This window comes from Rhamphochromis sp. 'chilingali' (genome assembly GCF_963969265.1).
Source record: "Rhamphochromis sp. 'chilingali' genome assembly, chromosome: 10".
NCBI lineage: Eukaryota > Metazoa > Chordata > Actinopteri > Cichliformes > Cichlidae > Rhamphochromis > Rhamphochromis sp. 'chilingali'.
Genome location: NC_137937.1, coordinates 21,947,870 through 21,965,062, shown reverse-complemented (window position 1 = coordinate 21,965,062; position 17,193 = coordinate 21,947,870). Strand labels below are relative to the sequence as shown.

The 17,193-nt window shown below is 39.1% G+C and overlaps 1 protein-coding gene and 1 pseudogene across 2 annotated transcripts; one reads left to right on the top strand and one right to left on the bottom strand.

The window, feature by feature from the left end:
• Window positions 1-627: 627 nt before the first annotated feature.
• Window positions 628-11,551, bottom strand: LOC308403934 (beta-1,3-galactosyl-O-glycosyl-glycoprotein beta-1,6-N-acetylglucosaminyltransferase-like; annotated as a pseudogene). The gene is made up of 3 exons: window positions 11,405-11,551; window positions 3,382-3,783; window positions 628-1,115 (listed from the first exon to the last, which is right to left on the bottom strand). The product of its transcript is annotated as a beta-1,3-galactosyl-O-glycosyl-glycoprotein beta-1,6-N-acetylglucosaminyltransferase-like (transcript).
• rfk (riboflavin kinase) lies at window positions 11,473-17,071 on the top strand. Its single transcript, XM_080894991.1, has 4 exons — window positions 11,473-11,989; window positions 12,930-13,081; window positions 15,076-15,178; window positions 15,341-17,071. Exons 1-4 carry the CDS (start codon window positions 11,908-11,910, stop codon window positions 15,514-15,516), a joined length of 513 nt encoding a protein of 170 aa, XP_080751117.1. The 5' UTR covers window positions 11,473-11,907; the 3' UTR covers window positions 15,517-17,071.
• The last annotated feature ends 122 nt before the right edge of the window (window positions 17,072-17,193 follow it).

Sequence of the window (17,193 nt, the reverse complement as noted above, 5' to 3'; positions counted from 1 at the left end):
CCTGTTTCTATTTCTTCCTGTTAAAAAGGAGTTTTTCCTTCCTGGTGTTGCCAGTGCTTGCTCATAGGGGGTTGTCTTTCTAATATTGCAACTTTTGCGGTAATGCTATGTAAATAAAACTGAATGTAATTGAACAGAATATCTTGATACTGTACATATTTTCTGTTTGTACCTATGCAAGCTACAGAGGCACATAGTTCAGAGTATTTTTGGTCACATGTACTGAGGTGAGTTTGACTTATGTTTAAGGCTGTAGTTTTTCTGGAAATTAAATAATTCACCCAGCCTTTTTTTCTACATAGACTGCAATCAACTTTCTTGCAAGTTTTCCTTGTGTTTTTTCCTTAACTATAATCACAGCCAAAACCAAAATAATTTTGAATAGCACTAATAAACTAAATGGATTAAAATATTTTCTCAGGTGGAATGCTTAAATTAGTTTTTTGGGATTTCGGTTATGAACCTCTCACATGCCATGGTAAAATGGCAATGATAGTCTGCTTACAGTATATATAAATATACATAATGGCATGCTAATTTAAAATGAACATTGAAAGAATATGTTTATAGTTAGGTTGGGTTTATAGTTTTTTAATATTAATTTATAATAGATAATAAACACTTCACCTAAACTAACTCAGTCAGTGCCTTGTGTCTCAGATATTTCTCCAAGCAGTAGACAGCAATGGGATCTCTGTCTGCATCAAACTTATTGGCAAAAAAAGGTGATGCTGTTCAATCAACCACTGCAGGTCTCCAGCACCATACACACATATTGATCTGACATGATGGCCTTTACATTCTGGGTATACTGCTTGCAAGGAACGCTCTGACCCCTCGTGCCACTGCGACTTCACGAGCCGTACAATTGCATTCATGTCAGTAATATCGAATTTACTGTTGGGCCACGATGAGCCAGGAACACCAGGCATTCGTTGTATTGTTGCCCACAGAAACTCATCAGGACTGTAGGTGTCTTTGGCCCACTCAATGAGGGCATGTATTCGCTCGTCTTCCAACACACTGCGAATGTAACCTCGGTTGACCACAATGTAGGCATTTCCTGATAGTATGGGCAGATTAAAGGGAGCTGGATCCTTTGTTTTTCCTGTTGGCTGGGACAATTGAAAAGTTAATATGGTAAATGGCCTGTATTTATATAGCGCTTTACTAGTCCCTAAGGACCCCAAAGCGCTTTACATATCCAGTCATCCACCCATTCATGCACACATTCACACACAATATGATGGTAAGTCAATCTGAATTGAAGGTTTTTACAAATGCAAAGACTATAGAGATTGACAGACTACGTGACTTTCGCGCATTGCATGCCGGTAACTCGTGGCAAAACAATCCAAGTACCTGCATCAAATGCAAGCATTTGCAGCACCGCAAAACGTTCATTCTTCGGTTCCAATAAATTCTTGCTTTTTCTTTGCCCCCCAAAAAGGTATGTACAAAACGAAGGAGAACAATGCCGGTCCGTACAAAGACAGACTTAATGAAAAGTCAAAGAAAAGATACGAGGAAAAAAATCAAACCAGTGAAAGTGTCAGACCCTTATGAGCACACAGAGGGACAAAATACGTTAGCGTGCTGCCCAACTTCACCACGCTCATATTTATAATTATCTTTGAGTGAGTGCATATTCTATTGATAATAGCAGAGGTGGGACCAAGTCATTGTTTTGCAAGTCTCAAGTAAGTCTCAAGTCTTTATCCTCAAGTCTCAAGTCAAGTCTCAAGTAATGTCAGGCAAGTCAGAGTCGAGTCTCAAGTCACTGGTGTAAAAGTCCAAGTAAAGTCACAAGTCTGAAATTTTGAATTTCAAGTCCTTTCGAGTCTTTAAAAAAAAAACGAAAAAAGCATGTTGCAGTTATATGCTAAATGTAAATATTAGACCATGTAATTTTTAAATCTGTGTTTTTCTCAACACATGACAAAATAGTGAACTTAGAAAATATACACAAATTGTGAAATTGCACCTCTATAAAATGCAGCTCAATTAAACCTAGCTCCAAGAATAGTTTTCACCAACAGTTCTGAGATAAGCTGCATGTTGTTCTTGGATGCGCTTGTAGGACCGGTTTTTAAATCGCATGACAAAAATATCATACACATTAAAAAAAACTGCATCACCAACGTAGCCTGGAAAACATTTGCTAGTTAGATGAAGTCAGCTATCTCATCGTAGCATATTTATATGCATATTTATAATTATACGCTTCTTGGAGTGAGTGCATACACTCGTGAAGTTTAGTAACTTCAGGTCACTGCAACAAGCCCAGGTACAGTTTACCGACGGATGGGTACAGGACCTTGAAATGCACCGTGTAGAACGAAAGACCATCGTACGTATCATAAGTTTACCAGTCTCACAAATCGTCGTCATAAATACACATTCGTTAACCGTTTATTAATAGGACCTTTGAGCTCAATGGTAATTAATTAGTAGTGGAAATAATTTCTGGTAGCATCACAGAAATGTAGCAGTGACAATAATATTGTATGCTGTAATCGCACTGGGCAATTAGTGATACAAAACAACTGTTTTACCCTGTGAATAAAAGTATATGTTTTTGTCAATGTACCATAATAACAGAAGCGAAACACAATATTGTGTCAGGACAATTCACTATTTATGCACAATAAACAAAGGAGCATAGCGCGACAATTTCTGTTCAGCGCCAGACTTGCTTGTAACCTATATCACCAATTATGTTATGAAAATGACGCATTAACTACAACAGCAGACTGACCTTTGTGGAAATGCTTGGAGCAGACTAACCTGTGAGCTGGAGTGTTCTGGGACGTTATATTTGATCTTTGAATGGCTGCAATCCAGTCGCCTCTTTGTTACTTCGGAAACATGGCTCGAACAATTTCTCTTCAACGACATAATCCGATAACAACCGATCTCTTTACCCGTCGGCTTCCCGTGGCTGTCATGCGACCGGCTATTGCAGTTAATAATACAACAGCTTCTTGACATTTTTGTGTTTCTTTTTATCGCTGTGTAACTGATTTCAATTGAAAGCCTGCGTGCGCTAGTACCTCTTGCCACGAGTTCCCAGAATCCTTTGCGGTTCTACCCGTGAATGACGTCACATTTTCAATCTCTATATAATATGCATGTTAAATTTTATATTTGGGGTAAAATATCAAGTCTTTTCAAGTAAACCGGTTCAAGTCCAATTCAAGTCCCAGGTCATTGGTGTAAAAGTCCAAGTCAAGTCACAAGTCTTAGAACATTTTTTCAAGTCAAGTCTAAAGTCATAAAATTAATGACTCGAGTCTGACTCGAGTCCAAGTCATGTGACTCGAGTCCACACCTCTGGATAATAGCTACATCATACATTACAAGAAATATCCAAAGAAGTACCTGGATTTGTCCATCAACTACTTGGTAAACATTCATCACCCTCTTCTTTCCTTGAGGCATTTCTTCAGACTCCAAACTGTTACCTCCTTTCAGTGAACGCAAAGCTTGCACAATTTCCAAGTTAGTTTTTAGAGGGAAATCCTGACCACAGAGGTTGATGAAGTATTTCCATGTTGTACTGGTGTTATAGAGATCAGCCATGCAGTTAAGATCAGCCTGTACACGTGTCCATCCAGCGTAGACCACATCCACAGTCTTGCTGACCATGAACACATTTGGGAAACAGGAAGTAATGGCATTCATGGCAGCAAAGACTGAGGCCGGTGCTTTTTTGTCCACATGGACACAATAAATATTTTGAGGTGCGTAGATAGCTCGCAGTAGATGCTCAAAGTTCTGCAACTAAAGATAAAAAGGATTTAATTAAAATGTTTTTGCTGATACTCTTCAAAAGTAGTACTTTAGATAATAACATTATCAAATTAAATGACATATTTAGAACACCCCAATTTTTCCATTTTTTTTATTGTAAATTGTGATCACAAAGGTGTGATACAACAGTATGCTCAACCACTGCTTTTATGCAAACAGAGTGGGGGCAGTTCACCACTGACCTTTTTTCAAGTTATTCATTGGACTTGAATGACTTGAATTTCAATAAATAATTGGAAAAATTGGGGTGCATATGTGTGTGTGTGTATACATATACATACCTATATATATATTTAGATATATATATAGATATATCTAGCCCCGGGACGTCGGGCTAGCGATATTGCGAGCCCTGTATCTGATTGAGGAATCACTCATCTTTGGAAAAGAGAGTTTATTACAGAGAAATGTCTCTTTCCGAAATAAAAGCTATACTATCCGCTTCTTCTGGGCTATATTCTCAGCAGCATATTAAACATATAAGGAGAATCATGTGCTAACAGCTGTCTAAATGACTCGGCTAAAGTTAGTAGCATGCTTGCTTGTTTTTTTTCTGCTTCCACTTGTCTTTGCACTAGGATGATGTCGGCGTAAATGTGCAGTCATATTCGTTGTGTTCCCACTAGTGCTTTCAGGTTAATCTCGTTGAAATGACCTTAACGCCACAACACGGCAAATCTCCGTTAACGAGCTACCGCCGATCGCCCCGTGCATGGGGCTAGACGGCCAACACGTTAACGAGCTAACTGCGCTAACACACTAGTTCCCACCCATGTAATTGAGCATTGCATGGCACATCCAACATACTGTTTTACTTTAGTGCATGACTCGCTTACCTTCAGGGTCATACATCACATGAAAACCAAAATAATTCCAAACGCCAGATCTGAATGAGGGTGGGGGAGGTCCATGTTGCAAGGAGAGCTTAACTTCTGTCTCGCTAGCTTGCCCTGCGCTCTTCCTTCTGACGATGCTGTCTGTCTATATATATATATATTAGGGGTGCAACGATATTCGTATCGATATTGAACCGTTCGATACAGTGCTTTCGGTTCGGTACGCATATGTATCGAACAATACAACATTTGTAATTTATTTTATCAACTTTCCTTCTGACGATGCTGTCTGTGTGGAGCGCTCAGTGAATCTGCGTTCGATTACTCCGCCTAGGCTGCACTGTCGAGCGCAGATCCACTGAGCGCTCCACACAGACAGCATAGTCAGAAGGAAGAGCACAGGGCAAGCTAGCGTGACAGAAGTTAAGCTCTCCTTGCAACATGGCAAATTGAACCTCCCCCACCCTCATTCAGATCTGGCGTTTGGAATTATTTTGGTTTTCATGTGACGTATGACACTGAAGGTAAGCGCTCATGGACTAAAGTAAAACAGTATGTTGGATGTGCCACGCAATGCTCAATTACATGGGTGGGAGCTAGCGTGTTAGCGCAGTTAGCTCGTTAACGTGTTGGCTGTCTAGCTCCATGCACAGGGCTATCAGGGGTAGCTCGTTAACGGAGATTTGCCGTGTTGTGGCGTTAAGGTCATTTTAACGAGGTTAACCTGAAAGCACTAGTGGGAACACAACGAATATGACTGCACATTTAGGCCGACATCATCCTAGTGCAAAGACAAAAACAACAAGCATGCATGCTACAAACTTTAGCCGAGTCATTTAGACAGCCGTTAGCACAGGATTCTCCTTATGGGGACCTGATATGTTTAATATGCTGCTGAGAATATAGCCCAGAAGAAGCGGATAGTATAGCTTTTATTTTGGAAAGAGCCATTTCTCTGTAATAAACTCTCTTTTCCAAAGATGAGTGATTCCTCAATCAGATACAGGGCTCGCAAAATCGCTAGCCCGACGTCCTGGGGCTAGAGATTTTTCCAGTCGGGCTACCAAAATCTATCTCTGCCCTGCCCGTCGGCCTATCGTAGGAAGGAAAAATATATGTCAATGCTTTTGCATTCTTTCGGAAATGTAGCTGGGTAATTATGTCATTGGCATCGGTGAGCCACTGTCAATATGTGACATATTGAAATTGCGTTTGAATTTGCGCTTGTTTTTTGCTTTCACTTTGCAATCGCGTGAACTGTGTATAGAGAGCGACAGCACTGATTGGTGAGTGATGATAATTTGTGCACCAATTCCTCTGACATTGTCTTATTAATCGTTAGCTTACTACGCAAACATGACAAGTGAAATCTCCCGCAGCAAGCTTAAACATGTGAGAGGTTGATCGCGCAGAGAATCGCTGAGCTTATGTGAGTGCGTGTGTAAAAGCAGCAGGATTTATATTTCAGTTCTGCTGAGCCAAATAAGACAGGTCAGGGTGAAGAAGTGACAGCCAAAGAAAAGCTTACCGCAAAACGGAAAAGTTATGACAAATCAGACTATAAGGCAAAAAGAAAGTGCAGCTTTATGGTTCCATGGACAAAAGAATTTCTGTGGCTGCGATATGATGAGCTAAATAACCAGGGCTGCACATAAGTTGTCCGCAGGTGCGCATTCGCTGTCAAAATAAAAAACACGCACAAGGGTTAGGGTTAAATTTTAAAACTGTACTTTTGAGTTAAAATATATATTTATAATTTTAATAAATGACAAATTAAAAAGGCATGAACATTTTTTTTTGTATCGAAAAAATATGGAACCGTGACACCAAAGTATCGAACCGAACCGAACCGTGAATTTTGTGTATCGTTGCACCCCTAATATATATATATATATATATATATATATATGTTGTCCTTTCATCTCAGAGAGTGCTGTCATAAAGCTCCTTGCTTGTGTTAGCGTGATCATTTATACACCTTTAGAAATCACCTGTCGAAACACTTCATCTTTTGGTGGATATATTAAAGCACTGGATGATCCAAAATGAGCATTTACATGATCTCTTCTGTTTAGACAGCCACAGTCTGCAAGCAGTTAGCTGCAGCCAACTTCCCAAAAAGAGAGTAATCTATCTTAGCTTTACACAAAGTTTTATATGAGAATGTGCATCTATCTGATTAGTTGAATAATGACGCAGGTAAAGAGCCATGCTTTTGACTTTGCACTCCCTGATTTGTTCTCCTCATGACCAGTGTTGGTCAAGTTACTTGAAAAAAATAATCAATAAATAATTACTGATTACTTCCCCCAAAAAAGTAAACCCATTACTTTATTGATTACTTATTTTCAAAAGTAATTAATTACTTAGTTACTTTTTAAAAACACGATTTACAACCTGAATAGTTGATAAAGCAATTGATCTTTCAGCCCAATTCTACTTTTTCTGCATAATCCATCATACAAAATGTAATCAAATGGAAACGTCTCTTTTTAAACTTGTTTTATTAGTTTTAATCTTTTAACTTTATGCATCAAGCAAAAATATAATTATATGCAACATTCAAAACGTTAGAGCACTTATGCAAATATGTGATGTCTTGATAAATCGAGCAGATATTAGAAGTTTACACAACACCATTCTCGCATGAAAATATCTTAAAAGTTTATTTTGTGACCCAGAAAGAGTAATATTTCAAACTCCGCCACTCTGTGTTCCTCCGCCACTGCCTCATTTGAGTTTTGGACGAAATGGAGTCTGGGATATTGCATTTCGTCATTTCGAGCTGATTGGAGACCAGAATAGCCAATCAGATTTTTTTGCATCCAAGTCTGTGATTGGCTGGTTTTGTGGCACAAATATAACTATGTAGAGAAAGAGGTGAGTGCGCACGGGCAGAAATGTTGAGAGCGCGAGCAACACATTGCGAGCGAGAGGAGCTGCTATTGTGTGTGTGTGTATCAATGTTTTATACAGTCATTGGTGTGTATGGATAATAGCAAACACTGAAATACATTTTTTGCACGCAGGAATGAATTTTGTTCACTCAAATTCAGCTTTTCTTCGCTCAAAATAAATTTCTCCTCAAAATGCAACACTTGCACCTGCAAACTTTTTTTACGTGCGCTCAATTTTTTTTTACGTGTGCTCAGAATAGTGGCACAAAAATAACGCCATATATTTTCACCTGTAAAGTAGGAGTGTGGTAGGCGGAGGTTTGCCCTGGTGCAGGTGTGTCGCAGCGGTCAGTTGAAGAATCCGCGAGTTTCTCTGTGAATTTCCCATTACGTCATTGCGCACTCTGTGCTTGCTTGGATGTTTAGGGGGTTTTTTCGCTGTAAAAAGAAGTTTTCTTCCCACGCACAACGGACACTAATGTTTTTGTCACTTTTTACGGAATCAAACTCAAAATAAGCTCAGTTTTTCCCACGCTTTAAACACTGCACGCTCATTCTCTCTCCCGCACTCGATATATTATCCACTGAACATAGAGATTTTTGCAATAGTAATCCCTTACTTTACTCGTTACTTGAAAAAAGTAATCGGATTACATTAACGCGTTACTGCCAATCTCTGCTCATGACCCTTCCAGATGGGAATGGTCAATGACCTCCAGTCAGGGAGCTTGTCCTGTGTGAGAAAACTCCTCCCTACTATAGCTGTTAATGGAGATGGTAATAGGGATGTGATCACCTGTGATAAACCTCAAACACTGAAATCAGATCCCTTTGACACCTTAATGCCATCATGAAATAAACAAAGAAAAGAAAAAACAACAAAAAACAAAACCAGGAATTATGTTCATACTCACACAAAGTTTGTCACAAAGTTTAACTGGTCATTTGGCCACAAACCCACAAATTCAATTCAAGTTCCCGTTTGGTCTAATAGCCACAGGACCTGGGTATCTAACTGAAGAAAAAATTCTCCACCGCAATGGGAGAGACTGATCAAAATCATACATGGTAGACCTTTTTCTCCCCTTCACTGTACATGTCTAAAAACCTTAGTAGGTTACCACAGAAGTTTCCAGTCTGTCATCATCTCATTAATGGCAGAATTACACAGTCTTCCCATTTGCCAGAATCCATTTTAGGATTTCATTGATTACTTTGGAATTATTTCATGGCATGGCTCCGCTCTAAAAACTGTTGGGGGCAGGCGGGGTGTCCTTTTAACGTTTTATCACAAAAATAAATAAATTTCCTATTAGACCACCACCATCATCTCGCCATTTCAAAGGCGTAAAGATGTTTTAAATGTTTTATATCCATCCATCCATTCGCTTATCCTTTTCAGGGTCGCGGGGGGGTGCTGGAGCCTATCCCAGCTGTCATAGGGCGAGAGGCGGGGTACACCCTGGACAGGTCACCAGTCTGTCGCAGGGGCCAACACACAGAGACAGACAACCACTTTCACTCACACATAGTGGCAATTTGGATTATCCAATTAACCTATCCCCCGCATGTCTTTGGACGGTGGGAGGAAGCCGGAGTACCCGGAGGGAACCCACGCAAACTCCACACAGAAAGACCCCGGCCTGATGGTGGAATTGAACTCAGGACCTTCTTGCTGTGCGGCAACAGTGCTAACCACCGTGCCACCGTGCTGCCCTCTGTGCTGGACTCTCTTTTATATCATCTTCCTAAAATTTTACTCTTTCCTTATTTGTCGTTTTTTGCATTTGTTTTGCTTAAAGACACACACAGGTCTGTATTGGTTATAGGATCTATCCATTGCATGCATTTTGGAATTTAAATGTATTTCATATTGAAATATTTAATCAGATTTTTCAAAATTAATTACCCAACAGCATACTGCTAGATTTTAAATTTCAGATTACAAAACTGTTAGGTCTACACAGGCCCTGTTTGGTAAGGGAATGGCCTCGAGCTGCCCTCTTGTGGTCTGTTTCATTCAGCAAAGGACAGTGACAAAACTCAGACCTTAAAGACAATTGGTTTAAAATATAAAAGAACTAACCTAACCCTTTTTATTTTTAGTTCAGTTAAATAAAATGTTTTTCCACACCTATTTCGGGTTTTACTTTAGTTATATATATAGTAACTATAATGACCTTGGAGAGAAGGTAGCAGACTTTTTATCCAGACTATCAGAAGATGCCTGAGGAGTGGAGAAAATGCTTGCTGGTACAGATTTTTCAAGAACTCAGATAATCTGCAGTGCTGTAATAACTACAGAGGAATAAAGTTCATAAGCCATACCATCAAGCTGTGGGAAAGAGTTCCTGAAGCTAGGCTAAGACGAGAGGTGATGATCAGTGAGCGACAGTATGGCTTCATGCAGAGAGCTCTACAGATGTGATGTTTGCTTTTAGAGTGTTGATGGAGAAGTGCAGAGAAGGTTAGAAGAAACTGGAACTGTGTCATTGTCGATCGACAGAAAGCATATGGTAGGGTGCCAAGTGAAGAATTGTGATACTGCAGGAGGAAGTCAGGAGTGACAGAGACGTACGTGAGGGTGGAGCAGGACATATGGCAACACTTTCAACACTTTGAGCTGATCTTTCCCAATGAAACATTAAAAAAAATATGCCTGTAAATAAAGAAATATGTCACTTGTATAATATTCACAAATCAGGTGGGAGGTTTTTTTTTGGATAAGTGTTAATACCTGGGGTCAACCTCCTGTGGGATAAAAAGGGGATGTTTTTCTGTTATTTTAGTATCTGCATTATTAGTTCATCAGAATCATATAATCAGCTTTGCATTAAACATTTATTGAAGCTTTTGACCTTACATTAACCTTTACATTACAGTGATTGTTATAACCTTAGGTTAATCTTCTATTTACAGGTACCAGAATAATCATATGATCTTTCATTGCAGGTGTAACCATGATCATCTCACACATATTGCAGTTTGTTGCTCATTATAGAATTGTGCTCAAGTTAATAAGGGTTAAAAGCTACAGTCAGCGCGAATGTCTGGCTGATCTATGGAGGGGAAAGGCTTCGAGCATAGAAGGCCGCACGCGCTTACACAACACTGATATAATGTTATTCTTTGTGATTCTGTATTCAGTTATATCTTTTGTTATGTTTTAAGTAGTGGCAGTTGATTAAACAATATTCATTTAATATTACATACTTGATTCAGAGCATTACACACTGATCACCTTAATCACTTTGGAAATCCTTGTAGCTGCAATGTTGTGTCTCCGCAGGGGGACAGTTGGCTCCAGGAGACAGGTGGGAGTCAGTGCCTGTCCTCGGGAAGGAGCGAATGTTCTTTTCTGTGTTAAATAAACTGTCAACATTGATTGTATTGCACCTGTCTTACGCATGAAGGGGCGTTCTAATACCCTGATTTCATAAAACTATGGAAATGTGGTTTTTGAGGCGAGATCTGAGGCTGTCTGCGTACGGTGTCCATCTCCCACTCATGTGACCATTAAAATCATTGTTTGAGTCAACCCGGCCGGACCAGTGTTGTTCTTTGGGTTTTTCCTCTTGTGTCCATCCCCAATATATGAATCTGTAACATAATACTAACAGGAGTATAAAAAATGGACATGGAAAACCATAGTACAGCTTTTATGTATAAACATGTGGTTGCTCATTACCTGCCATCCCAAACCAGCAAACTCAAATTCATGTAGTTTTGACTAGTGGCATTAGTATAAAAGAAAAGACTGCCAAGTCAACCCTCCTGATTAAAAACTAATCGAGCTGTCCGTACATCTCCTCAACTCCTTTGCCAGAGTATCTGTAATCGCTATATTTCCTACAGCACCTGAAGGCAGCACATGGCTACTCGTCCGTCTTTGGTCACGCGGTCAGTGACATCAGACGAAGCGTTGGTGACGCAGATATGTGATGGTGCAACACACGTAATATAACCGGCTACCTGTGAGGATCTGTACTTCGTTTTCTCAGTCATACGGAGAGTGGATCTGTCTGAAGCGGAGACTTCTGTCTGTCAGATCTGGTGTAAGCAGCACTTTTGGAGAAAACCGCTTTAGGAATTATTCGTTTCCAGTAAGGCTAACAGTTATTAGCGCTGATAGCATAGTAAGTGAACTTTCACGGTTCAACCTTAACCTACTCGAGGAGGACAGCATAATAGCTAAAGACTAATGTGAACTTTGAACTCTACAGGGGCAAAATTTGGGCAAAAAGAGTGCGTTAGATAACCGTGTAGTCCTGTCTGTTTAGCTAGCCGGACTTCCGTGTGTCGTTCGAGGTCATTCTGTAGCGCTCATTCAAGAGACACAGCTTCTGTCCCAGACTCTAGTCATGAAGAGCCTGCCGTACTTCTGTCGGGGAGAGGTCGTTCGAGGATTTGGAAGGGGAAGCAAAGAACTCGGTATTCCCACAGGTGAGTTGACTATTTTACCATTTGTTTGCAGGGCTTTTAATTAAGCTTAACTAAACACCGATTTACGCAAATAACGTAGTTGGAATTAGTAGTTGGAAACAACCGTAGACAAAGTTAACATTAGTGGTCTGATTTTATATAATACATGTGCGTTATAGCACGTGTGATCAGTTACTCTGTTAGTCCAACTGTTCTTTGTACTGCCCCTTTACACACGACTGAACTGCTCTGCACCTTTTACGTAAATATCGTTTAGTTTTTTACCACAATGTCACGATGATTCACAGCTTTTAATTACTTCATTTATCCTCACGTGTACTTTTCGAAATAAGCTCAGTTTTTGTTTTACACCACCTATAAGTTTAGGGTTTAAGATCTTTACACTTAACCAGTATCAGTCCAATAGCTTTGAAAACAACTAATAAGGACTGCATTTTAAACACCTGTTGACCAGGCAGCGTTCAGCATTTTTTTTTTTTTTGCTGTAAGAAATGGCCAAATGAATGAACTGTGGGCTTTACTCTAAGAGATCAGAATGGAGCTCTGGGCAGCGTGCAGTCACGGACAAAACCAAAACACATGAGTTTATATGGCCTTGAGCATTTTGCAAGATTTTTGGCTTAAAATCAAACTTGCATAGGATATTGGATGCAGTTTGTTTGTAATAAATGTCTTTCATGTATATTTTTTTTGTCCTCCACAGAAGTTTCTCAAGCAGTTTGTCTCGTTTCACAGTACCAGTTTTGAATACACTGAAGTTAACAGATTAATCAAATGCTTTCTGCAAACATTTCTGGCCTTCATTATCATAAAAAGCAGTTGAACGCTTCAGTTAAATAAAAAGTCTTCTTCTAGTTTGAAGTAATTTTGAGAAAATCACTAACTTCTTCCACAGCATCCTTTTTATTCCCATCATCTGATGTTTCCCTCTGACCTACAGCAAACTTCCAAGACTCCGTGGTGGACAATCTTCCAGCAGATATCAGCACAGGGATCTACTACGGCTGGGCTTGTGTGGGTAATGGCGATGTCTACAAAATGGTGATGAGCATCGGCTGGAACCCTTACTACAAAAATACCAAGAAATCCATGGTAAGCACTTAAATGCCATAGTGTTGTGGCCACAAAAGATGTCTTTGATAGTAAAGGGCTAAGCTAATTATGATCTAGTTATAAGTGTCCATCGATTCTACAGCTTTGGGAGGAAAATTAGATTTCATACAAATGTATTTAAGCTGAATATGTGAACTTCTTTAAAAAGTCATCTGACTAAGCCGTGGCGCGCAATGTGCCTGGTTTTAAAGAACACTGGTCTATTCCATCTAGCGACATACTTATTTTTGCTAATGACCATGTCAACAATTTGAGACGTGTTAGTCAGGGTGGATTCTCATAAATCTCCTCAGCAATTCATTTATTTAATTTTTGTCTAGTTTACCAGATGGGAATTTCCCCTGTCTCAATCGTGCCCATTGTATATCAAAAAAGGATACTTTTTTGCATCCTCACAGTGGGAAGAAGTTTAAATAAAAAAACAGAATCTCCTGTAGAAAAGAGAACTGTATTCTACTTGTTAAAATGGCCATGTGGCTAGCATATGCAGGTAAAACTAAGCAGATTTAAAAATAAGGATTTCTGAAGATAACAGGAGCGTAAGAAATGGACACGAGAGCTCCAGTGTTTAGGCATTTTAATGCAGCTGTCTGTCTTGTGGGTTCCCTTCCCTTTCAATGTGTAGAAATGTTACCTCCTCTCAAAAGTGTAGATTCAGACCGATTATTGTTACAGAGAGACAGATATAGCTTATGTGCACTACAGACTGAAAGCCCTAAAGGCTTGGACTGTTAAAATGCTTTTTGTGGTCAATTATATGGGTTATCCCCTCTATTTTTATACTTAGTGTGAGGTTGTTTCGAGTCTAGAAAGTGCCATGCATTCGTTTCTTTGTGAACTTGCCTTTTTTTCCGCCTGTGTCTGTTTTTAATATTTCTAATAATGTTGTGCATAAAATCATTTTGACAGTTTTAGTTTAAACTGTGTTTTGTTGTTTTTGTTTGTTTTTCATCTGGATTGCAGATGGCTTGTAGACATTCTTATTACTGATTTGTCCTTTTTTTTTTTTTTTTTTTTTTCTTCACTTTTTTTTTTCTTCACCAGTATTTACTTTTTCCACCAAAGGTCATTTTCACATTGACACTGTCCACTACTGTTTGTATGTGTTTTACATTGAGTTTTCAGTACTGTGCAAAAGTCTTTTGCCATCATTTGTCACTCAGTATTTTTGCTTTCAAGGACTCTGACTTTCTTATAATCTTCTAAATGTTAAGTTTTCTGCAGGTCTTTCAAACGTTGCCTGCTTTTTCACTCATTGTCAGGCCCCACTTTCAGAGGAATGTTTTTGTTTAAGCCACTTACAACTGACTTATGAGTCATCAAAGCATTAAAAAAAACAACTGAAGAAATTAACCAGTGTGATGTGTAAACGCAACACACAGTTTAGCAAAGACTCTGTTTTAAATTGTATCTTCTGACACTTTGTTAATATTTGTTCCCATTTTGTTGTAAAATCTATAAAATAATTCCAACAAAAACAGATTAACAAACAAAATAGTATTTTTGTATCTTTGTACAAGTGGAGAACAAACAGAATAGCAGATGAACCGTATTTAAAATAGGGGGGAAAAAAATCTACAAACACCTGACGCAGAACCTTGAGTTTGGACCTTTAGTTGATGCATCAACTGTTCACTGAAGCCTCAACAGAAATGGGCTCAGTGGAAGGGTGGCTGGGAAACTGTGAGAGAACCCTGATGTATGCCAAAAAGCCCAACATCTGGACTAAAAACTGATTTCTGTCAGCACTAATTTAAAAACATCAAATTCTTCAAATCATTTTGTCCAGCAAAGCAGTCTGGATATGGCGTGTCCTCCACATGCTGGCATTGATTGGCTTTTTATTTTGCAAGTCACTTCTTTTCCCCAGATGCAGGATAGCCGCGAATGCAACATTGTAACATTTTTCTAATACAAAAAAGCAATTCAGTCAATTATGGCTCTTATCTAACTTTATGCATTTTTGGTTATAGGAGACTCATGTGATACACAAATTCAAAGAAGACTTTTATGGAGAAGTTCTCAGTGTGGTCCTTGTGGGCTACATCCGCCCAGAAAGAAGCTTTAACTCACTCGGTATGCCTTTTAGTTACACTCATCTCAACACAGAAGTGATGTAGTGTGATGCCAGTAATGCCCTTTTAAAGTTTTGCTCAGTATTAAGGAATACATTTCCATCATCCCTTTTTTTGTGCGACTCTCATAACACTTTTCTCACCTTTGCCTCCGTCCTGACAGAAGCCCTCATTGCGGCAATCAACAGTGATATTGAGGAGGCCAAGATGAAGCTGGAGCTGCCAGAGCATCACAAGCTGAAAGATGACAACTTCTTCACCAGCACGGCCAACTCCTCTTCAGTCCTGCCCACCACGCCCAGCCCGTCCACGTCACAGACTATTATGAACGGTCACTAACAGCTGGCTAGGACAGCAGTGCTGTGGATACACTCACACAGACCAGAATTAGACAAAGGTTTATGTAAATGCTCAGCCTCGCTGTCACAATGCATGCACATGGACCTAATCATAAGCAATCCTTTTTTCTTTTCTTTTTTTATTCTGTTTTTCTTTTGTTGTTGGTGTCTCTTTGTAAAGAGCTGTTAAGCTTCCTGCCTGGTTTTGTCACACAGACTGATTATGTCTGCCTCTCAACGGTCCTGCTGTATATTTTTGGAATCGTTTACTAGAGAAGGCACTAAAAACAGACCTTGGAATTAAGGTAATTGCAACCACTGCAGAGGCAGTTGTAAAATATTGTGTGTAAAAGGTACGAATAGACTATTAAGTGTCTGATCACTATTTATTTTGGTTGGAAATACATGACTTTTCTTTTTTTCTGCTTCAGCGATGGTTAAAGAGAAGGTCTGGGCATTATTATCTGCAACAAAAACACACATTGTGCAATCTGAGGCTTTTTGAAAGTCTTCAGTTTTCTTGTTTTCTCCTTACATGTCCCTCTTCAGGAAAGGAGAACGTAAAAGGACACTGCCCTAAAACTTATACACTTGGCCAGAAATTCAGTTTTGTTTTGACGCAGGAAGAAAATGGTTAAGATGGTTATTTATTGAATGATATGTTTACCTAAAATGTTTTAAGCAAAGGCTTTTATTAATCTTTATTTTTATTTTATCTTGATTTAGGTATCACTTAACTGTCTTGTCAGTGACCGGTCCTTTTAATCAGCAGTGAATTATAGATGAACACTAAGGCTGAAAAGGGCTTTAAGCACATTGGGAATTTGTTACTCCCTTTAGCCTTTTCATTTCAGTGTCGATGGCTTTGTTCCAGATAGAAAAACACTGGCAGGTGGAGATGCTAAAAGATCTTTTTAGTACAAGTGGAAGTGTTTAACACCAATTTATGAGAATTTGAACAGATCAAACTAGCACACTATTCTTAGTATCTGCATCGGTCAGCATTTAATATATTTACATTCAGAAACCGTTGTCAAATCCCTGGCTGGTGTTAGGTGTGTGTGTGTGTGTGTGTGTGTGTGTGTGTGCGCGCGCGAGACTGTACCTGTTTGGCTTTTACAATGAAGTGTTTACTTTCATTCGAAGCTCTGATGATGGAAGCCTGCTGATGTGATTTCAGCTCTTATAAACTCTTGTGTTACATGAGACATATTAAAATGTTATTTAGAGTTAAAAAAAGACATTTGTTGTACACTCAGCTGTTTTTGCTGGTGAGATGCCTTTTAGTTGTTCCATTTCTAATGCGTGCAAAGGACTGAACTAATTAATTGTGCTGCTTTATCAAGCCTATCAAAGATATAGTGATATCGATAGATAATTTTTTTTTTTTTTCTCCCCCGTCTAATTACTGCAGGGCGGTCTGGTGTTTTAGTCTCACATGTTGCAGTTATTTAGTCTAGTTTACACAGGGACCAGATACTTGATGTAGAGTTCATTAAAGCGTATCCACCTTTATTTTCATCCATGTTTCATTAAATCAAATCATTTTAATTCAATTGTATCAAAGTTCTTTTCTTCTTTCCTTTTTAAAGCTTTATATACATTCAACGCATTTTCAAAAATGATGAAAACAAGAAACCCACATTAAACAATATGTAGCTGTCTGACCTGTTAATAC